The following is a 25,466-nucleotide window of genomic DNA, read 5'->3' on the forward strand; positions in this document are numbered from 1 at the left end:
ATAGGTATGTATGTGTATACTTATGTGCACATATGTCTGCATGTGTGTATATTGACAGGACTCTGTCAAAGTCTCTCTGAGTGACCAAATAAAAAGATTATTATTATTATTATTATTATTATTAAGCCTCAGTTTTCGCTCTGTGAAAATGACAACCAGAAGACTTCCCTTTCCCCTCTTCTCTGCATCCAGCCTCCAGCCTGGCCCTACACAGGCCAAGGGATGCTTGCCCCCCCTCTCCACAGCAAGTCCTTCCCGGGCTCCCAATAGGGAGGCAAAAACCAGAGCTCAGGGAAGGTCAGCCTGTCAACCTGGACAGCCCTGCGCTGTGCGCATCGATCCACTGCTGGGAAAAACCTCTTCCCCTACCAACTCAGGCCTTCCTTCAGAAATGCCGAGGGAAGAGAAAAACCGAGACAGAGGGTGGGTGTGAGGAGAGAATGCACAATGCGACTCTCCTCTGTTACCGGAGGCCCACGGCAGGGCTGGAGTGCCATAGCGACCCAGGTAGAGGGCCAGCCTGGGCACTGCTTCTGCTACTGGCCAGCCAAAAGCAGTTGTGTGGCCTTCCTGACCCCGTTCTGTGTTCTGCTTCCTATGACTCTATCTAAAAACCTACAGATTCTTCAGGGACTGATGCCCGCATTATAGCAGCACCACCCTAAGCCAGGACACAGCCAAGCTTTCTCAAGTTCTGCCCAGCGGTGGTCCATCAGATGCAAGAATGGAGCCTTGAGCTGCACAGTCCTGTTGGCAGAGACCCAGACCGAGGAATAACTCTATTAAAAGCATAAATGTGCATTAGCCACGAACCAAGCAATGCAGGTCCATTGTCTTGTTCCCAAGGCTTATTCCCCGCACCCCCTCCTTTGACATGCTTGTCCCCCTAGGCATCTCCATTTGAGACCATTGGCTATGCTGCTGTGGCACATTTTGAACAGTTCTGGTCCAGTGTTAATCTGCTCTGTTATACTCTTATTCCAAACCTCTGATTCATTATGCTCCAATTTAAGCAGATGACAATGGGCAGGACAATGCACGTGGTGGCAGACAACACCTGACTTTTATGGGTCTGAATGTGGGGCAAGTGAGCTGGAGCCTGGCTGTGTCTCAGCAGGAAGTGCCCATAGGCTTCCTACTTATGGAGATGAACTCCCAAGTTGCCTCAAGTAGGCTAGGCGAGGCCCTTCAGGGTCTGCTTATAACGGACGTTCCAGCCACATGTCACTGCCCACAGCCACATGCCACATTCCAAATCCCTGCACTGCTGCCATTTTCCACAGATGTCGCATGTCCATCCAGATGTTCCATGATCTCCACCCAAACTCTTCCTTCCTTTCCCACTTCATGTCCTATCCCCAGCTCATCAAGGCCCAGATCAAATTCCACCTCCACCAGGAAGCCCTCCTGAGCAATGCTCCCTATTGAGAGCCTCCATATCCTGAGTCCCCAGCCCTGGGTCCACCATTGCACTTTCTGGCCAGACTCGGGACCACTGGGAACTGTCTTCCCTGCCATTGAGTCTGTGGCTGCCTCTGGCAACCAACAGAGCCCTGTAGCTCTAACCCAGGGCCCTGCCCATCTCACCAGTACTGACTGTGTGCACTAAATGTGGCCTACTATGGTCACAGGACACTTTCAGGATCCCTCTCCCACTCTGTGCCTTGGTTGATTCTTCCAGGCCCCACCTTCCACAACTTAGACGAAATGACACTGAAGTATGATTTGTCACTCACTATAACAATGGCCTGAGATAGCTAACTTGAAGAGCAAACAGATCTATTTTGCCTCACAGTTTTGAGGCTTCAAAACCCATTGGTTCCGAGTTTGAGACAGCACATCATGGCTGAAGACATGCCTAAGTGAAGCTGTTCACTTCACAGCCAGGAAATGGGAAGGAGAAAAGAGGACGCACCTGTTCCCAGAGTCCCCTCGATGTCCCAATGATGTCAAGAACTTCCATAGGCCTCACCTCTTAAAGGTTCTACCACCTGTCAATAGCACCAAGCCCTTAACATGTGGGCGGTGGGAATCCTTCCAGATCTCACAGATCTACAGTGATTACCAAGAAAAACACCCACATATTCATAACTGCATCACAAGGTCCATGTTGGACTCCTTTGTGCCCAGCTTAAGAGTTAGACAGAATGACTAAAATGGTTCTTCTGCCCTAAAGTCCTGAGACGACTCCTGAACCTCAGACATGAGCTCAGGGGTTCTCATCATCTGTCTCTGAATTGGGGGAGGCCCCTACATTAGTGATGGGTTTTATTTTGGCAAGTCCATCCAGCATCCCCAGTGGCCTTTCTCCCTGACAGAGGTCCTTAGCCTTGGGAGAAGGAGCCCAGGTCCCAGACCTGTGAGAACTTCTGTATCAAAGACACATGGAAGTCAGCAGAGAGTCAGTGTAGAAGCTGGAAAGCATTTTGACGAAGAGAGCCAGGAAGTGGCTGTTATCTGGGTCTCTAAGGACACTGTAATGTCATCATTCACGAGCTTCCGAAATCTACCCCTGTCCACCAATCAGCTCATACAACATCCTGAAGCATCAAAGATGGAGGAGGGAGCCCCATCTCCTCCAGTCAAGAGGCCAGTTCAGCAGGAGGTTGGATGCCTTCCCTAAAGACTCATGTGTTAGAAGGTTTGGTGCTCAGGGTGGTACTCTGGAGAGGGGCTGTGAGTCTTTCAGGGGTGGGATGGTGGGAGGTCTTTAATTCTCTGCAGGTGGCTGGCTGGTCCCTTCCACTCTCTGCTTCCTTATTCACAAGGTGACTATTGACCGAGACACAGGTGCCAGTCCCACCTCAGGCTCAGACCAGCAAGACTGTCCCATCTTGAAACCGAATCTCCATAACTACTGAACTTGAATAAGCTCCTCTTTCCTAGGTGAGTAGCCTGCTCAACATTTGCCTTTTAGGGGATCCAAGGTGGTGTACACGTCTGGCAAACAATGGGCCACACCCTTCTTCTCTTAACACTGCTCACAGCAGCTGCTGGCTTTGGACCCCGTCTGGCAGACTTGGGAGGGAGCCGGGGCAGCTCCGAGCTGCAGGACGGGTTTACAACTAAAGATGGAAAGGTGTGTCTGGATTTTGCACAGTCTTAGAAAACAGTGGCTGCCACTCTGTGCTAATAGCTGGGAGGCTGTCATCAGACCTGGCCAACGCCCACTGGCACTTACTCAAATGGCGTGGAAAAGTCATTGAAACTCTGAACCTGAGGGGGTGACCGGCAGTGTTGTTATCCCAGAATTCACAGGGCCAAATAATAACGGCACACTTGAAGGTCCACTGCGGATTAAAAAGGGTGGCACAAATGTAATGGGCTATTTGATGTTAAACTCAAGGCTTCCTGAGACTGATTGAAAAGTGAACATGTTGGGGATTTTTATTTTTTTGTGTTAAAACTTATATTTCAGATGATTAAAAAACAACTGGTCAAAGTATGGAAAATGAGTGTGGGTTACTCAGCCACAAACAAGGCCTCTGTACCGCACTCCATCCCTCCTTCCTTTCAGTGACCATCTCAGAAAAGGGGACAGAAAGATTGTGAGAGCCAGGGGTCAGGAGGGCTGGAGCAAAATGGTGTCTCTGGACGTGACAGGACCACTGCATGCAAGAGCTCACAGCAGCTGTGGCTGCCTTCGAGAGACCTCTACAAGATCAAGCCAGTCAGTATTCCACAGTAAATGGGAAGAAGCTGAGGAGCCCCCAGCCCTACTAAGGAGCTGTGGATGGATGATGGTTTCTGGAAGAAGGAGAGACAATTTTCTTTAAGGGTGTGGCCTCTGGGGGCACTGCCCTGCTATGGTAAATGGCCTCATACCCATGAAATTGGATTTGGTGAGTGATTAAAAACAACATGAAGAACACGTGAAATTGGGTAGGGGTGAGGAATAGAGGGCGGATCTGGGAGGAATTAGAAGGGAAGTGGGTAAGTGTGATAAAAATACTTCGGGTGAAAGTGTCAAAGAATTGAAAAAATATAATATTAAATATGTGTCAGGCTGGGTGGTAGTGGTTCGTGCCTTTAATCCCAGCACTCGGGAGGCAGAGGCAGGTGGACCTCTCAAGGCTAGCCTGGTCTACACAGAGAGTGATCTGGGATAGCCAGGGCTATACAGAGAAACCCTGTGTCAGAGAACCCTCAGATACATTTCTCACATTTCAACACATGTCTAAAATACTTGTCTGAAGGAAAACCTCAAACTAGGAGCCAGGCCCCCGGTCACGGGTCTCTTCCAGCTTGTCCCTTTCAAATGATCTTATCCTTGGTTTCCCACAGGTAGAAGCAAGACAAGATTGATGTCTGGACTGTCCTTCTGTCCCTGACGAATAGTCCCTGGGCCTGGACTCTTTGCTTGCTCACTGATACTCCAATTCCCAGTCCTTCCATGTGATCTCTCTTTCATTTGTTTGGTTCTTGAAAATAGACAGCTTCCTCTAGGCTAAGTGTAAAATCTTATCCCTGGTCCTTATCACCAGTTCTTAATCTCAAAAAATTGTCCCAGGCTAGTTCAAGTTAGAGACCCTCTAATGGCATATTCCCAGAGCCTAGAGGAATTCAGCCTGACACCATCCCAGTGCCAGGCCAAAGCAAATGTACCTTCCTGTGGTCTTGACCTGGCCTGTCCCTCAGAGCAGCCATGGGCCCGGGAGCTTGCAGGGCACCTGTGCTGGCGAGGTTGGCTTTCCCTGAGACCCAAGCATCCTAGGCTGACTAATGAGATGGAGGTGAAGGTGCCGTACCTTGCTGGGAAGTCACAGTGCTAGTGCCGACCCACACTGCCTGCCATCAAATTTTAATGCTGCGGCTGACATATTTATGGAATGCCTCCCCAAGTGTTTGCGAGGAGACTAGACAAGATTTACCTCTGCAATTACTACTGCAACGGTGGCTTCACTGTGGGCTGGGAACTCCGAAGCCCAGAGCCCCACCGCACCCCAAGGAACACACTCAATTTTGCACACCTTTCCTGCCCCCAGCATGCAGGGGTAGAAGTGGGAGGTAGAGATGAATCAGATACGGTTCCTGCCCACGGAGAGCCCACAGTCTGCAGGAGTGGGCTGTACACACATAAATTACCTTCCTCTGAGGTGGCTGGGGACCATGGTGCTGAGACAGGTACTAGACACAAGCTGGGGCTCAGGGGTTGGGGGGTGAGGTGGGGGAAGTCTTATTTCTTCCCTCCGAGTCAGGATTAAGGAAGAAGTCGGAGATCAGAGCCTTCGGAGCCCTTCAGCTGCTGTGGCTCTCAGGTTCTTTCCTTGCAAGAGGGGTCTCCCCAGTGCTTCCTGACCATCGCATGCTGGCCTCTCAGAGGGACAATACCCTCGTTTACAGTGCTACATCCCTGCACAATCCTCTGGGGTTTCCCTTCTCAAAGGAGGTAATGGACCACACGGCTTCTTGCTGCCCACTAGTCCTCACTGTGCCAACAACCAGATGCCCCTGCAGAGATGCCCCAGGACAAGAGCAGATCCAGAACCTGGGATGAGTGGGGGCAGGGCTCCAGTTTGGCTGCACTGTATTATAGGCTGCAGAGACAACCACAGAGTTCTGAAACTTCAGACTACAATAGACACCCCAGACTGAGTTATCCTTTCATCCCAGCACTCAGGAGGCAGAGGTAGGTGGATCTCTGTGAGCTCCACACCAGCCAGCGCTACATAGTAAAACACTGTCTTAAAACAACAACAAAGATTAAAACAACCAAAACACAACAACAACCCAGCGGTCTGGGTTATTTGAACCTGAGTGGAGCCAACTGTAAAGAGGTATCGAGTGAGTTTAAAAACTAGTGATGCTGGTCCTCAGAGGGGCAGGGCTGGCCTCCAGCAGAGAGTTGTTGGAGATGGAGATTCCTGTGTTAGCAAGCTGCACAGCTGGCCACCTTTTGCCTAGGACATGTCCCCTTGACGATGTGCAATGGAGTTGCAGGTATGCTGGCCAATATTACAGTTTCCCAGCATCCTCTGAGACCTAAGCGCCTGAAGTGGGTTCCTTAGAGGCCAATCTCTAAGAAGGCTGTCCTCTGGAGGCTAAGCACCTAGAAGGGCTTGCTAGGTAGGAGGCTGCCAGTCATCTTAGGGGCCACTATTCTCCAGAGAGTTTGGTAAGGCATAAACACTGTATAGGCAGCTGAATTTGCAACACCCCCTGACTAGGTCATATGCAGGTATCTGTCCTGGCCCTGTCTTCACCCCAAAACTCACTGAATCAAAGTCCTTTCCATGCCTGGGTCTCAGTTACCCCAGCAGCACAGTGAGCAGTTTTACCTTAAAGCTGGCTTTCCTGATGGGAACCTTCCTTCTTAAATCCTTTTTAAAAACACGGATCTGGGCTGGAGAGATGGCTCAACTATTAAGAGCACTGACTGCTCTCCCAGAGGTCCCGAGTTCAATTCCCAGCAACCACATGGTGGCTCACAACCATCTGTAATGGGATCCGTTGCCCTTTTCTGGTGTGTCTGAAGACAGTGACAGTGTACTCATATACATAAATAAATAAATGTTTGCTTCAAGCAGCTGTTGGAATCACTTTAAAAAACCATCAATCTAGTATGTATGTATTTACATGTATGTGTGTATGTATGTATGCATGTATGTATGTATTTGTGCGCATGTTGAAGTTGGAGGACCACTTCTGGGAGTTGGTTTTCTCTTTCTGCCATGTGGGTTCAGGGATGGAACTTGTCAGCTGGGCTTTGACCCTCTGAGCCATTTTGCCTGCTTGAGACCTATTCTTTCATAAATGCTACTGACACTTACCTATGTGTCCCCTGTGGCTGCCCCACAGACTTGTCTGAGGAAGTTTTGTGGGTAGACAGCCAAGGGGGAAAAAGGAAATGGGGGATAGCTCAGTGACCAAGGGGAGAGGAACAGACGTGTTTCCAGGGAGAAGAAGCAGAGCCGGTGCAGAAGCCCCTCCCCACCAAGAGTGCCAGGGGACCGGACAGGTGCCCAGCCTGAGGCTGGGCATCACACAGGGCACCGTTTCACCCCTTTGTTCCTGTTCCAGCCACAGAGAGGGTGCCTGAGTTAGACATGGAGCCACAGGCCTGAGCAGATCAGACTGCAGTCCTGCCCCATCTGCGCTTACACTCCGGGGAAACAGCCACACCGTAAAGTCAGAGCAGGCAAACAGAGCACACGGTGTGCTGGACCCTGCGAGGAAGACACGCGAGGCATGGACGGAATAGACAGGGCAGAGGAGGAGATGAGATTTTAAACCGAGTGGCTAGGGATGGCTTTCCTTCCACTAAAGAGGAAGCGAGAACTAGCCAACTGGTGGGAAGAGCAGGAGAGGCATAGCCACCTGGATCACAGAAGGACCGACATCTACATTTCAAAGAGACTATGGCCTGTCGTGGGACCCCACAGTTGCTGTTAAAAGTAGCCTGGCAGCTGGGAGTAACGTTTGATAGCAGAACTTGGGAGGCAGAGACAGGCAGATCTCTGTGAGTCTGAGGCTAACCTGGTCTGCATGCGTAGCAAGTTGCCAGCAAGCATCACCGTGTCTTAATTAGGGTTTCTGTTGCTGTGAAGAGACACCATGATCCCGGCAACTCCTACAAAGGAAAACATTTATTGGGGCTGGCTTACAGCTCAGAGGTTGAGTTCATTGTCATCATGTCGGGAAGCATGGCAGCATGCAGGCAGACATGCATGGTGCTGGAGGAGCTGAGAGTTCTACATCTGGATCAGCAGGCAACAGGAAGGAGACAGAGAGACTTGGACTGGCTTGAGTCCACCCCCAGTGGCACACTTCTTCTAGCTAGGACTATGCCTGAGGTACTATTTTCATCCAGAGATCCACACCTTGTCTCAGTAAAATGAAATAAAATGAAGTCAAGGCCTGGAGAGATATGGCTTGTGGGTAGGAGACATGGGGAAGCCATCATGAACTTTCACTGGAAGACTGACCTTTCCATAGGGAAAGGGAACGCTGGCCCTTGGGATCTTATGCCACAAAGCTAGGAAGGGTCAGGCCACACGCCATGCTAGTAGATGGTCACTGGCTAAACCTGAGACCAAGTGTGATACTGGACTCTGGGTCTAGTCCCGGCTGCGCAGGGCCAGCCCTGCCCTCTCGCTGAGCCTACGTAAAGAGCAGCCCAAGACAAGATGTGACTTTGAGGTTGTGGTAAGGATTCTGGCAGAGAATAGATGTGAAGACTGAGTAAACGAGGATAGAAGTGTGTGTGTTTGTGTGTGTGTGTGTGTGTGTGTGTGTGTGTGTGTGTGTGTGTGGTGTAGTGTTTGGAGTGAGGCACTTCTCTTGTCCACTAGGGGGAGCCCTGCAATCCTCTCTTCAACAGAAATTAAGTTGGCAAGCCTCTGTGCCAACTCATGCAGAGAATTTCAAAAACTCCCAGCGGTCCTCAGGGTGGGAATGTTTAGCTGGCTGCTTTTCCAGAAAACCAGGTTCGGTTCCCAGCACTCACAGTGTTTCTCCCAACTGTTCGTAATTCTGGGATCTGACGCCATCTTCTGGCCTGGATGACTGTGTTGCTTACTGAACAAGAACAGCCAGATGACAGACAGGTCCTGGGGACTAAGGCCTAACCTGCTTTCCATTCACCAAACTTTGAGTCCTGGCAAGAGGTTCTGTCTGCACAGGAGAAGGAACAGGGCCTTAAGAGATAGCCTGAGAACACCCCAGGGAAACTGGAACAGGCCATGGGTCAACACGCCACGGGTAGGGTCACCTATCTACCATTTCTCTTCACAGGAATCTGAGTGTGGTTTCTTGACTGAGTGTTTGCCTTGGGTTCCACCTTCGGCAGCACAAAACAACTGAAATAGAAACGTTCAGGGGTTCAAGGCTAGCCTGGGCAACAAAGTCAGGCCCCACCTCCAAAAAGGGCTCTGTGACACTACAGGACTCTATTCTAGTACTTCAAGTCAGAAGGGGTAAGCATGCGCCAGCTCTATCCTCCCTGAAATGGGATAGCATCCGCCGACCTCCAGATGGACAGTGAAAGGCGGGGGCTGAGGGGTGGAAGGGATTAGCCCAGGGTCCACGGGGTGCACAGTGCACGGAAGGTCTCGGGTAATTTCGCTGCCTCTTCAAAGTGAGCCCTTCACTCCCTCCCAAGGAGAACCGACAGATGGCGCTACTGAGAGAGGGTCCTTACTGCAAGCCTAGATGGAAGGAAGCCCAGCTCCCTCCGAGCCCGGGAATCCCGGAGTCAGAAGTTGAACAACCATCCCGCAGAAGTGCGGATGGAGAGGGTAGAGCAGAGTCCCGCGGGGTCACTGGGAGCCCATCGGCGGCTAGGACTGGACCCTGCGTCAGGGGACACCTCTCCATTCTCACACGGCCCTGTGTCTCCAAGCCAGCCTCCCCCGCAGCCCACCCGCTAGCCTGCCTTGGGCCAGCGTGGTGGCAGGCCCTGCTTGCTCCCCGGGGAGTCCGCCGCCAGGCCTGATGGCGCTAGCGGAGGGAGGGAGGCCGCCAAGCTGTCAGTCTGGAGGTGCCCCTCAGAGCTCCTCCTGGCTGGAGCGAGGAGGGTGGGCCGGCTCCAGAGCTGGGCTGTCAGGGCCTTCACAGAGACGAGGCCGGAGAGGCCTGCCTGACAGCTCGCCCACCGAATTAGGACCATTTGCATGCTAATTTCTAGCGCTCCAACGGGCTGGCAGGCTGGCTGGGGTGTATGGAGTGTGCAGAGAGGCGCACACCTCCCAGCCCGCCTGCGAAGGAACAATGCTTGACTGATCTAGCTGCGTTAACGAGCAAATTATGGTAATTTTGTTATTACAAATGCATAGAAATTTCCAAAGCAGGCAGCTATTCAGGGTTCCTCCCTGCTCCTCCCTGCCCCTAAATACCGAGTCCCCTGTTTGTACACAAGGGTCAGCTCCTGCTCAGGACTGAGATTTCCAGGGGCCAGGCTTCTCTCGGAGCCTTTCCAGGGAGGTCTAGGATGAATGGGGCCGGAGCTGGTCACCAGTCAGGCATATATATCCCGCAGGCAGGCAAGCCTCCAGCTGCTGTGTCCTTCAGACCTTGCCTCTTTGTATCCCCTTTGCCTCCTGGGACTCTCATTCCAACAAAACCACTCCCAAACACCGTGTTCAAGTTGGATCCCCTCCCTTGTGAACATGAAACATGGGGTACTTCTCTTTATAGAAGGTTTGAGTTTCGGAGTCATTTGGCCATGTCTGTGTTCACACTGTGAGCTGGGCTCAACAATGCGGACAAGCCTGTGACCCGATGAATGAATGAATGAATGAATGAATGAGAGTAGGTGTGAGGGGAGACAGGCAGAACGTGGCTTACAAATGAGGATCCCCCCCCCCTTTGCTGGGTCAATGCATTGAGAGCAAAGCCAGTCCCAGTTTACCTGCCAACTGGCAACCTCACCTGGTGTTTGTCATTGCCCACTGTTGAAACAGCTACATGCTAGTGTTTCTAGTGATCGTTTTTTGGTTGGAACTGCATCTCTGGAAGGATGGTCTGGGATGCATCCAGAGAGGCACTGTCTTCTGGGGGCTCCCAGTTCCCAGCTGTGGTGGGGAGGGGTGTGGCCACTCCATGGTTTGGGCAGGGCACCAAGGCAGTGAAGTTGCCTCACAAGGGCAGGGTGGCCATGTGTCCAGCACTACAAGAGATGGTGACAGTCACCATATTCTGTGATCGGGATTCCAGGCCAGCCTGATGTGGCTCGAATCCACCTTGAAAATTGGTCAAACAGGCCTCTCTAAGGCTCACTTACAGGAAGCTTAATGGGAGGGAGGTCCTGTTTCTGGTAACTGGGAAAGCAAGGACCCGACCAGTGTCCAGGAGACAAAGGCCCAACCCAAGTGGAGGCTTCAGGCTGCGGGTCGTGGTCTGAGTTTTTTGTCCATCTGATTTTCTGGTTGGGTTATCATTTCTAGAGGATACTGAAGCCAGGGAAAGAACACAATCATTGAATTCTGTCAGCTACCTGACTCCAGATGAAAAGCCGGACTAGCTGAAACAGGAACACCCCCCACCCCCACCACAGTGCCTCAGGTTCTACGCCCCCCTCTGCTGGCCTGGGAGGCAAGCATCTATATCCACTGCTCAGGGCAGCAGAGGTCCACAGGAGGGGCTGAAGCGATGGGGACATGAAGGCTGGCTGGCTCTTCTTTAACCTGCCCTGTGACTCTGCTCACAGCCTCTCTTACCCTTAGCATGGCTGTCCAGGCCTCTCTAGCCACAGTGGAGGGTGAAGTTATTGTAGACTGTGGTCTATCGCATGACGGTGTCTCTGGCCCCTGAGAGGTGTGTGCTAGAGTGGACCCCATCCGCACTCCCCAACCCAGGCCTGCTTCAACCTCCAGCCATGCTTCTCCGACAGGTAGGACTTACCCACCAAGGACAGGGCCCAGAGCCCCTGCACAGCTGCCCTTCCCAGACAGACCTGCAGAGGTTTGCTATGTGGCTGGCCTCTTGACTTGTGGAAGGGAGACACAGGATTCTTTGCATTAACCAGGTTTTTTTTTGGGGGGGGGTTGCTTTGTTTGTTTGTTTGTTTGTTTTTTGCCTCACCAACCCCAGTGGCTCATTCCTGGGTGCTCTCTCTAAATGAATCCTTAGACAACGCGTTTTTGGAAAAGTGGGACATTGCCCAAGTTCAGGTTCATTAGGCTCAGCCCTGGCCCTCCACATAGACAGGGCGCTTCTCCCAGGTCAGCCCGGGTCACAGACCTTCTGCCTCACAGAGAAAACCGCTTCCAGATATGAACACAGTGTGATTAAGAGTCAAACGCCACGTGGCCGAAGTCCTTCCGCTTGCCATCCGGAATCCTCCCTTGCTGTGTGACTCTAAAGCAACCATCTTTTCCTGGGTCTCAGTTTTCATCTCTGTAAATTGGGGCCGAAAACTATGCCGGGAGGTTTGGAAATTATAAAACTCTGTGCAAATGGGAAGTCATGAAAGAAGTCTCAAGATGGTCCCAACCGTTCTGTACACCGGCCTGGCAGGACAGTTTCCAAAGCATTTCTGAGCTGGGATATTCTTTAGACAAAAGAATATGAGGAGTCAGTTGCCATTTTAACATCCTCCGTTTCTCCCTTGTGCCCTCCCTTGCCTCTCGCTTCTTCCTTCTTCCTTTCAAGCCTGGCTTTAAGTCTCCCTGTAAGTCCTTTATCTGTGACTCTGCACATAGACTCCTTATAAAGAAAATTCATTTGTTCAGGGTCACCGCGTGGTTTTTCATTAAAAACAAATTACCCACTCTCAGGGAGGACATCTGGGCTTCCTGGCTCCCATTAATGACTATATTTCCAGCCTCCCCGGCCTGGTTGGGCTCCTCTTGCCTGTCACCCTGCCTTCCAGGCCCCGGGAGGACAATGAGAGTGACAGCCAACTGAAAGGGAAGACATGAGGGATGAGGGCGAGAGGCGAGTCCCCTGGGACGAGAAGGAGGGAAAAGTGAAAAAAATAAATAGCTCAAACAGAGGGTAACAAGGGCCATTGTTTCAGCATCTTCCAGAGAGCAGGTACTGAAGGACCAGGGCAGCGATGAAGAGGAGCGCAAGCCCTGTTTAATTACACCCTGAACCCGGAGCCTGGATTCCATCCTGGCTAATAAGGGAGTGAGGGAGCGGGAGTGTGGTATTCACGTAAGTTCTATCTAGATCCCACCAGCACCTACTGTGCTGCGTGTTGGGACTGGGCACAGTCCCTCTTCCAAAAAAAAAAAACAAAAAACAAAAAAAAAACAAAAAAAAAAACTCCAGGCTGGGTCTCACCCCAGAAGCAATCAGGAGACACAGTCCGACATAGCCCAACAGTTGCAAGCAGACAGAACATGGTTGTTGGCCTGGGGTTGAGATGTCTATGGAAAAGCACGGCCCTGCCTAGGGTGCATGCAGGGGGAGGGGGGAAACTGAGGACCTATATGACAAATAGGTCCCTTGAAAGAGTAAGTGTCAGTTAGGCGAAAGCAGACTCCGCATGGACAGATGGACAGGGAGGGAGGAGGGAATATCCCAGAATCTGAAATGTAATTTCCCAGGATCCAGCAGCAAGGGCCTTCCCCTGGCCAGGAAGGAACTGTGGATCGGGAAGGCTGCCTGAAGCATCAGAGGACCACCAGGGAAACCACATTCTTCTCCAGGGACCAGTGTCTCTCAGATAGACTTCATGCCCTCTTAGTCTCCAGTGCCACCAAGGTTGGGCAAGCTTGAAATACTAATTCTAGACCTTGTTCAGCCTCGATGCTCCCAGATTGCCCCTGGGGGTAGAGCCACACAGGTTATGTCACTACCAGAGTGGCTAACTTGCTTGTGAACTAGGATGGACATTCCACTCTCACAAGGTGCTTTCAGCAGCAACCTGGGTACCAAGTGGGTGTCACCTCCCTAGCCGGTCAACACCATGAAGGTTAACGGGGTGGGTGGGAGGAGCATGGGAGTCTGGTGTCAATTAAGAACACTCTTTTCTTGGAGGGCAAAAGCCAAGCCCTACTGACTCCCTTTGCTCTTATAGGCTCTGGGCAGAGGAGGCTCAGGGGCAGTGAGCTAGGTGTGGAGGCTGCTCCAGCTCAGGGCTGACAGGTGACAAAGTCTTGGAAACAGGGCGGGGCTGTGGATTCCAGCAAGCCAAAGGGTCCAAACACAAGAGCAGAGCTACTTCAAGGACCTGAGTGCAGACATGGTGGACGCACGGCTCAGGACCTTTCTGTGTACCACCATGTCCTAACCCCACCCCCTTCCCTCACTGTCTTGCTAGGCTCCTCCTATGCTTAGGGACAGCAGCACAGATGCCTCTGAAGGCTCTGGCTGCTTACTTGCCTACCTTGGAATATGACAGTGGTGTGTCCCCGCCTTTACAGCCTTCTGTAGAAGCACCTGCCCTGCTCCTCTATGTCTGGCTAAATCCCTGTTCTGTGCTCGCAGAGCCCCTGGGCTTATGAGACACCATACCTGTTCCACTGTGGGCCCTAAAGGACTTGCCTCATGAGGTGTCCTTAGGTTCCTGTGTAGATGCTCAGTAAACTGAAGGAAGGAAATGGGGGGCTGCTGATACCCCATTATCTGAAGGCCTTGCATTTATTCATTGTGGTCAGTGGGGTGCAACAGGAAAGCCAGGCTTTCCCAAGCCCTTGCCCCCAGACACACAAGTACCATCCTGCGAAGGCCCCTTCCACCTTAAAGCACAGTAATTACAGCACATTATTAATTTCTGCTCTAAAATTACCAAAAGCTTCCATCTAGAATCGTGCCTGTGGAACCACGTGACCATGAGTGATGTGCGCTATGATGAGCTGTGATGTCTTCCCAATTACTGCTCGGACTTGGGAACTTTCACAGAGTGAGACAATCTAACCTAAAATTGTTTTCAAGTGTGATGAAATTTTTATGAGCATTAAATGTAATAGTTAATAAAAGTTAATGTTGCAATGTGCAGACATTTCCCATAATGTTTATTAATATTCGCCTGCCAGTTTCCTTTTTGAATTTCAGAGGCAAAGTACATTTTTCTTCCAGCGTCAGATTGGTGTAAAGCCCTGAAAGGGGACTAGGCCTTTGGCACAGGGCCCGTCTGGATCCTGCACTCCTGTTTACAGTCTTGTGGGACATCCCAGGGTAGGCTACCTGTAGGAGCTTCAGTCTGGCAGGGGCTGATACACACCGATAACATAAGAAAAGGTGAAAGGAAAGGTGAGCAGAAGAGAATGTAGGTCCTCGGCTTTAAGTGGGCAGACTGCTGATGTCCAGTGGACATGGGCTGGTGTGAGCCCTGGATTCACAGCTCAGGTAGCAAGGGCAGAGGGTGGTGGGGTGCTGCGTGGCCTGGCTCATTATACTGCAGCGTCTATCCCACCCCATGCCCTGATAAGCCAGGCCTGTATCTGCTGTTCCTCATTTACTCCCAGGCCAGTCTCAGAGAACCAGAGAGCACTGCCATGGGCCCTCTTGGCTGGCTTTTTTGGCGAGCAGTGGTACTGGGAGTCGTTCACAGAAGGACGGCCTTGAGTCAAGCTGTTTTACACTGACTGTGGGGCCAGGGACTAGGAATGATCATCCTTCCTCAGTACTGGATTCAAGTCTAATCTCTGTCATCAGGATCCGGCTTGATCATTAGGACTTAGAAGCTGAAGGCCCGATGCCCAACAAGACCATCCATCCTCCTTAGAGATCCATGGGCCCCCTGTGCTCCTCTCTGTACCAAGCCAGCCCTCCCGCCTCTCAGCAGGGGAGGGCCCTGAACCATTGGGGGCTCAGCCTGCTCCTTATGTGTCTGGAGTGCAGATACTCCCTCCCACAAATGCTTTCATTCCTTCTAAAGCAAATCTTGACTGTAGCCCTTTGATCTACAAGGCTGTTACAACCTAGTCGTTTTATTGTTTTCTGTCTGACAGTCTGTCTGTCTGTCTGTCTATCATGGCACGCACATTCATGTGGCTACATGTGGAGGATGACATGGGGCAACCTTGGGGTCACTCCTCAGGAGGCACAGTCTGCCTTGTTGCTTCGATGGCCACTCACTGGTCACCCAAATAAGGGAGCTGGCCCGCAGGCCCCAGGGATCCTCTGTCTCCGCTGCTTTCCCAGAGCTGGAATGACAAATGTGTGTGCCACCACGCCTGAATGTTTTTTTAAATTTGGGATCAGAGGATTTAACTCAGGTTTTCACGCTTGCACAAGTATTTTACTGACTGAGTCATCTCCTCAAAACTTCTACATAAAACATGGGATTTTTTTTTTTAATCTGTCTCCCAAACTAGACTGTGAGCTCCCTGAAGGCAGCTACTGGGCCTGAAATGCCACACTGGACCCCAAACCAGCACTTAGTGTTTCTCAGGAAATGTCTCAAGAGTGAATAGCGAACACGCAAATGGACCACCTGTGGCTTCACCCTATTTGCTGGGTTCCGTCCTCCATTCCTAGCATGGCAGAATGACTGGCGGCCACTAGAGGGCAGCAAAGAGTCAGAAACAAGCAACAGGTGTGCGCCTGGGGGCCCAGGACCACCCCAGCCAGAGGTCCTGCAGAAGGCCCAATGGGAGCTCGTTGAGAAAGCCAGTGGGGCGGGGATGGGGCTCAGATAGCAGGCAAAAGCCATTCACTCTCTAGAGAAGCACCCAGAGGGCTGTGGTTCAACCTCCCTTCAGAGGCTTGAGACTCTGTCAAGTCCTGGCTTCTGACAGTCTTTACTAAACTGGTCCAGTTCACTGGACTCCAGTCCAGTTGTGAGAAGGGTCTCCCCATACCACGGGAATAAAGTTTCACACCTGTGTCCCCTGTGCAGAATATATTTTACCCCGTGAATAAGAACATGATGGACTACACAGGGGTCCCGGCCACATCCCGCCAGATTCTAGCCCCACCCTTTCCGCCTGGCTAGCACAATTCAGGGGTAGTCAGTCTCACTACAGACAGAGAAAACTCCTTCCTCTCCTGACATCCTAAGCAATAGAGCCTGTGAATGTGTAAGATTCCACAGCAGAGAGAAATGAAGGTGGTAAAGAGGACAGAAGCTGTTGCTGAACTGTCCTGGGTTGGGTGATAGTAAGTTCCTTCTAACAGGAGAGAAAGATGGTGGCAGCATGTGAGGTGGCCCAGCACTGCCAACTTTAGAAATGAAGCAATGGGGCCACAAGCCAAAGGATGCCCGGAGGCATCTGTGAGCTGGAGAATGAAATAAAACACACACCCCACCCCCTGTGCGAGTGTCCAGAAGGAACTCAACCCAGCAGACACCCAGACTTGAGCCCAGTTTTGGGCTTCAGACTTTAAGAACTGGAAGATAAAACATTTCTGTTGTTTGAGGTCCCCGAGTTATGGTAATTTGTTATAGGCGCAACAGGAAATTAATACACTTAGGTTACTGGAGAAGACTTGTCTAGGTAGGGGAACAGAAAGCTGTGACTGAGCCAGACAGACTGGCAAAGAGGGGTTGGGAAAGCCACAGAGGCTGATGTCAGAGAAGCAGGTCTGGCTCCTGCCCTGCCTGCACTTGCAGCTTGCATCAGACTTCCCTTCTGGTTCCCAACGCTCCTTCTGTCTCTTGTCCTCACTCCCTACCTCTCAAGTGACTGGAGACTGTCATTTCACTGGGCACCTTAATTGCAAGGCGTTTAGAAGTAATATCTTCCAATCCTTGACTACTAGTGACTACTAGAGTGCCTAGGAACATAGGGACCACAGGGACTATAAGGGACCATAGGGACTATAAGGACCAGCCATGCTCTTTTGTGCACACTGTCTAACATGCATCCTTCTATCTGCCTCTGTTCCTCTGCTGCAGCCCAGGGGAGATAAGGAAATTAGCCTTGCTGGTACAAAGCAGGAGCTAAGCAAGGGGCTGGGGAGGGAGTCCCTGCTCCCTTGAGTGATTCTCAAAGATGCTTTCCTTGTTTTCAGACTCACTGAAGCCAAAGGGCAGGGAACTCCCTCCCCTGCAGACCAGGGTATTTAAGAGTTCCAAATGCCATGTCAATATCTGTTAGGTTGCACAAATATCTTCAGGCAGGTACCTGGTACTAACTCACCGATCAAGACACTGTGGAATCTTTGGTGCAAAACTTTTGGCATTTGCCGAGACTTGATGGAAATCAAAACTGAAATCTGTCTCCACCCTTAGCTGATAAAATACGAGGGCCTTGCTTTCTTCTGTATAACTGATCTGCAAAGGGCTGCTGGGAGGGAATCCGTAAACCCCTGAGAGGAATTAGATGCCATGTTCTGCAGACACGAGGATGCCCTGGAGCAGGAAGGGCAGATAGTACCTCAACAGCATCAAGGCCAGGACGCAGGACATGCCAACAAACTGCCACTCAAGGCAGAACTCGTTAGGCCTGCTTTCCCCACGCACCCCCCCCACACACACACACACAACCCAGAGCTTAACTGCCCGAGTGTGCCCTGGAGACAGTCCCTCCCCTGTGTTTCCCAGAAGCAAATGTTATAAATGGAAGGTTCCACTTGTATGTGGGAAACAGGGACAGCCAAGCATTTCCTGAAGCCCATGGAGGCAAAGAGCCATGGGGTTTCTGCTTTCTCTGCAGACTGCACTGTGGACCCACAGCAAGTATGGGATTTACACAGCGAAACCATCCATCCCAGTGTGGTCACCTCAGAGCTGGGAAACCACATAACAGCTCCCCCCGGAGTCTTGTCAACTGTTTTCTCAGAACATGCCAACAGGCCCTCCATGGCTGTGATAACTGGATTCCATCAAGAAAATACCTCATGGGCTTAGAAACCGGAGAGGTTAAGCAGCAGAAATCTGAACAGATGCAAGATCAAAGCCCTCCAACAGATCACAGTGCCGCCACGGTGTGGTCCCTAGGACCTGACATGTGAGGCTCCCGGTGTGGAACCTGTGATGCCAAGACAAGTTGGCAAAGGTGATTAAGTTGAGCTATGAACTACCTTGATTACCCACACGGGTCCCAAGGCTCGAGTGCCCTTATATGAGTGTAGGGAAGGGTGATGGAGTCATATGGCCTTGGAGTGGTGCAGCTGGATGAGGAGAGAGAGAGCCACTTCCCAGAGTTTGCCAGGGAGTGTGACTGGGCCAGCGCCAGCATTTCAGCCCATTGATTCCGATTTCAGACTTGTTACAGAAATGGGAGAGAATGTCCCCATTATTCTGAGCACTGCATTTGGGGTTGTCTTCTGTCTGTCACAGGAAATCAGAACACAGGCCTATCTGCTTTTCACAGCCTCTGTCCCCTAGCCAAACCACACAGAAAGTACCTAGAACCCACTTGGTGCTATGGTGGCACCCACGGCTAACAAGGTTCCAGGGAGAGCAGTGTGCACCACGTGGCTGATGGGACAGAAAACACTAGTTCCCGATGGGACCATCCTGGAAGGTTTCTAGTGTTTGTGCTCAGAGCTGAATAGTGGAGCTGAATGGCCCAAGATCAAGGTGGGAAGTGGTCCAGGGTGTGGAAGAAAGGTCACTGACTGGTCAGAGTGATTGTTGGGACAGCGAGGGCTGGGAGAGGAACCCACAAAGCAAGCTAGGGCAGACCTTGGCAATGCATGGGATGGGGAGCAGGGGGAAGCAGGGAGACCAGGCCACTGCTCTGCTGAAAGGTGAGGGCTACAGGACATCCAGGAAACAGGTTTGGAGACGATGGAGAATCAGGACGCAACAGTGGATAGGACACTGAGGAACAAGAATTAAGCATTAAATGCCTGGTGTGGGAGAAAAGAAAGCTCAGAGCCAGCAGGAGGTAGAAACAGGACAGGAAACAGGGAGAGAAATGTGGAGAAGAGTGCAGGGCTCTTGGGCAGCAGGCTCCTCACCCATGATTCTTGCTTCCTTCCCTCGGTGTGGTGTACCATCCCTCTGTGGTAGAGGACTGAGTCCCAGAAGTTCCGTGTCCCCTGGCAGGAGACTTGGGAGATTGTGCCCTTCCTTGCATGGCCCTGTGATTCCTGCCACCATCCCTACTGGATGAGGAGCTACCACCATCCTGCTGGGGCCTCTTCCAGGTCCATAGCCATTTGTCTCTGGGGTCTGGTAACCAGGACTGGAGGAGTGACCAGGGTCAAGGGTCACTGTTTGGATAAGACAGAAAAAGTTCAGCTTCTCAACTTGGTCTCAGGAGAAGGGGAGGTTTTCTAGGATGGCCACCGAAGTGGTCTCACCTTCACAAGTTCTAACTGGGACCAGGATTCAGGGCTCCTACAGCAGGTCCATTCTGAAAAGCCAGAGTTGTAGGTACCTCAGCACCCCATGCTAGGAACCAAGTTCATTAGCACCTTCCTGCAGCCAACTAACTTCTTTGGGTCCCAGCCATTTAGAGAAACGGGGGTCATACCCTTGAGCTAACCCATCTGACAGAGTTGTTCTCTATAAGCACAGAGAAAGGTGTTTACTTGTTACAAGGGACTACCTAAACCTGAGGGGCGGTTCTCAGATGTGGTCTGTGACCCCCAACTACTAAAGGTTTGGGGATGGCAAGCCCAGGTGTGTAGGGGCAGGGGTGCCCCGTCACCTCAGCCTGTGTGCAGTATTTCTCTGGCGTCTGCCACAGGCAATCCTTGCTGCAGAACAGGCAAAGCTCTTGCAGTGCAACCTGGCAGGCCTCCCCGGTGTTGGCAGGGCCCAGGACAAGAGTGTTCACGGAGGCCATTTCCCATATGTCTCATATTTAAAAGGCATAAATCAAGCTAACAAACCGTTAAATGAAATATGCTCCGTCCTCCTACCTTGTTAAATACACCGTGCACACAACTAGGCCAGAGTGGAATTTTGAATTCTGGGCTCCTTGGCATGCTGTGCCAGGGTGTGCAGTGTGGGAAACTCACTGCTCTCTGCCCTCATCTGCTCCACTTGTTACCACGTAAAGCCTCTCCTCTCTCTCTCTCTCTCTCTCTCTCTCTCTCTCTCTCTCTCACACACACACACACACACACACACACCTATGAAGCCTTACATACTTGCAGGACACTTGTCTTAAACTCAAGCTCATTCAAGTCCCTATCAAGAACCCTCAGGGTTTCACAAATTGGCCAATCATTGGCACCTTCAAGTAGACAGCCTCAAGGAAGAGCCTGAAGGAGCTCGGCTCCATCTCCAAAGAATGAGCCCCTTGGCCCTTTGGACTCACCCTGGTCACCGGGATGAATACTGAGAGGGAAACAGAGAGAATCCCTTAAGGGATGGTGATCTCTGTTCTCTGTGTGAGAACTGACCCAGAACTGGTGGAGAGACAGGTTTTCTTGGTGCTCAGTTTAGCCCCAAATGACAAAGTCACAGTCAACACACTGTGCTCAAACTCAAGGAATGGGGCCATGGAGACCTGGGAGGGGCTGGCTCTGGCTCATGTTACACAGACTGGGGAGCAAAGATGTCAGGGGAGGAAGGTTAAGGGAATAGCCTCTGGGTTCTGGCACCCAGTGTGGCTGACAAGGGACTTCTTAAGTGTCAGACAAGGACCTACTCCCTGATGTCCTCCCCAGGACAGCCACTACTCTCCTGGCCCCACTGCAGACCCAGCTACAGAAGAGGCTGGGTCAACCTCTGATGACTTATTCAGGTCGGCTTCTCAGAAGCATGGAGGTCACCTGGGCTGCTTTGGGGCGGGGGTGCCCGCCCTCCCACAGCAACCCCTTCTGCTGCCTGCTGTGGAGACGCCAGCAGTGCAAACTCACCAGGCACCATTCCTGTCAGCGTCGGTGCAGAGTAGCTGCCCTGTCCAGCGGGGGGGACGTGTGGAGGGTACCCCGGGAGGGTTGTGCTTGCCAAGTCTCGGCCTGGAGAATCAAAGCAACAAAACACAGGGTGAGCATCTTTGCAGCCTGCTGCTCAGCCACAGCTCCTGGACAGCCTGCATATTTGTCTCCTCTAGACTCTGAACACCAGTATGTCATACACCACGCACGCATGCACGCGCGCGCGCGCGCGCGCACACACACACACACACACACACACACAGGCACACACACACAGGCACACACCAGCTACCCTGGCTCTACTTGGCAAGGTCTAAGCTAAAACTGTGGTCTATCTCTGAGAAATCAGAACCCCCTCGGGGAACTGGGACAATGGCAGTGTACATACCAGGCTGTGTATCCTCAAGTGTGACCCTATTGCTCCACCTCCATCCACCCTGTTGCTTCTGACTGGTTCTCAGCCTACCCTCCTCCAGCTACAAACAGCCTCCAGCCATTGCTTTTCAAAGGTAGGCTCACACATCTCTCTTCTCCATTCCCAACAGCCCGTGGCGGCAGCACCTTAGACCCCCAGCTCCATATAGGCCTGTACTGTACTCCCTCTCCCAAGACACAGGGGTCGTGGGTTTATTCAGTGAACATGCAGAGTGCTTTTCCCATCGCCAACACTGCCCTGCTGCTGGCACATGGAGGTAAAGGCCCTGGCCCTCAAGTGGATTGAGTCAGGCTCTCTGCAGGCCCCCAGCTCCTGGAGGGCAGGATAGCCTCATGTGCATCACCATGGCCCTGCTAGAGATGTGGGAATCCATTAAGAGTCTTGCCCTTTGTTTGAGAATCAACACAAGAAGAACACTGATGTCCCTTCTAGTGCCATCATTCAGAGGCTGATGGAGGCTACCCCACTTTACAAGTCTGTTAGAGGCTACCCCATCCCCCCAAGTCTGCCAACTTTCCAGAACCTCAGACAGTCCCAGAAAGGAGCCCTTGCCTGCCATGCTTATCACTGCCCTGGCTTTAGACACCTTGGCTCGGGTGTGTTTACATGAGATGTTGGAGTTGAGCCAACACCCCGGGTTAACCTGGGAAGTCTCTCATCCTCAGCACGAACTGCACCTAAGCAATCCTCTCTAGGAAGGCCAAGAGGAAACAGGAAAGTCAAGCCTGCAGGGCTGGGAGTGAGTTCCAACCCTGGCTAGACGTCCTATGCTTCTCTGCAGTGTCGAAGCTCCAAGTCAAACCTCTGAACCCCAAGGTCAGAAGGGTGCAGTCCTAGTGGATTTAGTGTAAGAAGCCACTCCACTGGACAGTTCACGCAGCCCCCTCCACCTCTGTTCAAAAAGACATTCAAGAGGGGGCCCGGGAGTCTCTTCATGATGGATCTTCTCGCCATTTTGCAGATGGAAAACTCAGACCTGGTGGAGGAAGGGGGTCAACTGGCTTGGGGCCCACTTAGACTATGTCAGAGCAGACGCCTGAGTCCAGTGCCTACACCAGCCCAGGGCGCTCTCACTCCCAGTCTTCTTTACAGTGTCAGTGACTGGGCTTGTGGATGAGGGAGACCTGGGATGATGTCTCAGGAGTGGAGTGGGTGGCATTCAGACTACACAGGGCCTGAGATGTCAGTAGCCAGTGTATGAGATAGGCAAAGTCAGGGGCTACTTCAGTGAGGGGCTTTCTCAGGAACTGTGGGAGCATCTCTTCCAAGCAGTGAGCATCTTCATCAATCAAGGGAGACTTTCCACCCATCCAGGGAGCATCTCCAACCCTGTCCCTGATCCCAGGATCCTACCTAGTGATGACAACTGCAGGCAATGAACACTTGCAAAGAAGTGATGGAATGCAAGGCTCTTGCCAAGGATTTTGAAAGGGTTTAACTCCTCTACTCTTCAGCCTTAGGAGGTAAGGTATTGACATGATTCCTTCCTTACAGGGAAATGAGATGTCCCAGGTGAGCCTGGGTCAAAGTCTACATGGTTAGCCAGTCAATCTGTCCACACCACTACCTTGCTATGGGACTGTCCGAATGAGTCCTGAAGTCCCTCTCTCTGCTGGGACACTGTCATCATTACTCTCTGTCTTCAAGAAGGAAATTCAACTACATAGAATTTATAGTGTACATATTTTTTCCAGAGTTTAAGACAAAACCTCTCTCCTGGAAGATGGAGGGTGCTGTGGGAAAGCCTGCTCGGTGCAGGCAGCTGGGGTGTGCTCGAATGTGTCTATGGAAGCTCAGTGAGTCTGAGCCAGGCTGGGCTTGGACTCCAGCACTCCTGCCTCCTGGGATCCACCTCGCTCTTCAAGTGTCTGCCCTTTGGGTCTTGTTTGGTCAACAGTTTTTGCTGCTGGTACACACACTTTAAAATCTTGATCCCTCAAGCAAAGTTTCAGAAAATCAGAACCTTGGCAAAACACTCAACGCAGAAGGCCAGATGAAAAAGCAATAAAAGCAACTTGGGGGAAGGAGGAGGAAGGAATCAATAAATGAACAGGCAAACAGAGGCAGACACGGCAGGAAGACTCATTGTTTGAAAGGACCAGAGAGTCTGTGGTCAGACCACTCTGAGCATGCCCAGTCTTGTCTGAAAAGGCCGATAGAATAAACAGACCAAAGAAGATTAAAAACAAATCCCATAGAATTATTAAGATACAGAATGAGGAAAGATATAACTAAAATCATAGAAGAAATAATACTTATCAAGAAGAACACACACTGCACAGTTATAAATAGGAAGTTCTCGATAGAAGGTTCAATTTTCCAGGAAAACATAAATTACCCCAATTAACACAAGAGCAGCTAGAAAATACCAATAGCCTAATAATCCTGGAAGAGGCAGAATAAATGTCTTTAATAAAAAAAAACAAGAGCCTTGTCCACTTAGCTTCATGAGCAAGTTTCTATTTGTTCTTATTTGGGTAAGTTGTTTTAAATCTCCAAGAGATACATTATTAGGTTATTAAATGGTCCAGATTATAAACCAAGAGAGTCTGGTTCACCCCACCAACCTGGCCAAATTTTGATGTAAGCACTTAACAGCCCACAGGAGAAAAATTAATAATAAATGCTAGTCTCATGATTCCTTCATATGTTACCAAGTTATTTCGTTTTTGCTGGTGTGAACAATGGCTGCCTGCATCCCCTACCGCACCGGCTGAGCACTGCTGTGAGCAGTGACATGCTGTGATCACGTGAGTTTCAGTCTATGTATGTGAGCATGGTTCAGTATCAACACATTTGTGAGGACCTCCCATCACTATAACAAGGAAGCAAACCCGCCTGACTGTATAAAAGAGACAGAAAAGACATCATCGGCCACCATTCAAGATTCATTCCTTACGTGTCAGTAAGTAAGAACCAAAGTACATCCCAATCTTACCCTGATTCTAAAATTGTCAATATTATATTGTACTTCACAGTTGAAACACTTGGGGAATTTCCTACCAAGGTCAAGAATGTGACAGGAAAACTCGTTATAAATATTATCATGGAAAATTATCCTGAAAGTTTCAACCAATACAATAAGACAAGAGAGGTAAAAGTGAGATGTGGGAAAATGACACTCAGATTACAGATAGCAGGATTTGCCTTGGATCCAGAAAATCCCAGGGCAAGTATTTCAGCTACTAGCACCAGTGAAAGAGTTGGTGGGCCAGCCAACTAACGGATAGATTTCCGGGAGTTTCCATGTTTAAAGGCTTAGTAGCTGCCCCCACCTTGTAAGTTAAGAGACTTCTGCTTAGCTTTCCGTGGCCTCCTTAGTCTGTGTTCTCCCAATTTCATCCTCTCCCACCAGGCCCGGAGCCCCACGCCTTGGCTCAGGCTGTTCCCCTTTCAAGCAGCCTTCTTTCTGTCATACCCACTTGGCATTCGGTCTAATCCCGCAGGAGCATGCTCCTCCCCACGGCCTCTCTGGTTTTTCTGATGGTCACTTCCTCCAAAGGTTTCCCTGCCTGCCATCCCAGGCAGGAAACACCCCAGAGGGGAATGGACAAAGCTCAGGTCACGAAATTTGACTGACAAAGTAATCTTTGCTTTGCTCAGAGACACTCTCAATCTATCATCCTGACGGCTCCGTGAAAGAGGAAACTGAAGGAAAGAGCAGACACTGTAACCTGTCCTCAGTAGCACATCAAGTAGGAAAGAGAGCTTAGCTTTGAGCCCAGGGTTCTGACCTGTAGCCTGAGCCTCTACTGATAGTGAGAGGCGCTGAGACCATAGGGACCAGGGAGTGAGGAAGGGTGGCTAGCAACTGGGAGGATGGGTTGGTAAGTTGAGGAACAAGATCAGATGAGCAAGTGACACAGCAGAGAGGAGAGGGAGAGGGAGAGGGAGAGGGAGAGGGAGAGGGAGA

General features: G+C 51.1%; 1 protein-coding gene across 1 annotated transcript in view; it reads right to left on the reverse strand.

Annotated features, from left to right (window-relative positions):
- Positions 1 to 25,466, reverse strand: part of Pax5 (paired box 5) — a 167,729-nt gene that overhangs the window by 15,124 nt on the left and 127,139 nt on the right. The window contains exon 6 of the mRNA XM_021160362.1: positions 21,097 to 21,198. Within this exon, the coding sequence (XP_021016021.1) occupies positions 21,097 to 21,198 (102 nt within the window). The remainder of the gene's footprint in view (positions 1 to 21,096; positions 21,199 to 25,466) is intronic.

This window comes from Mus caroli, chromosome 4 (assembly GCF_900094665.2).
Source record: "Mus caroli chromosome 4, CAROLI_EIJ_v1.1, whole genome shotgun sequence".
In the NCBI taxonomy this organism is placed as follows: Eukaryota; Metazoa; Chordata; class Mammalia; order Rodentia; family Muridae; genus Mus; species Mus caroli.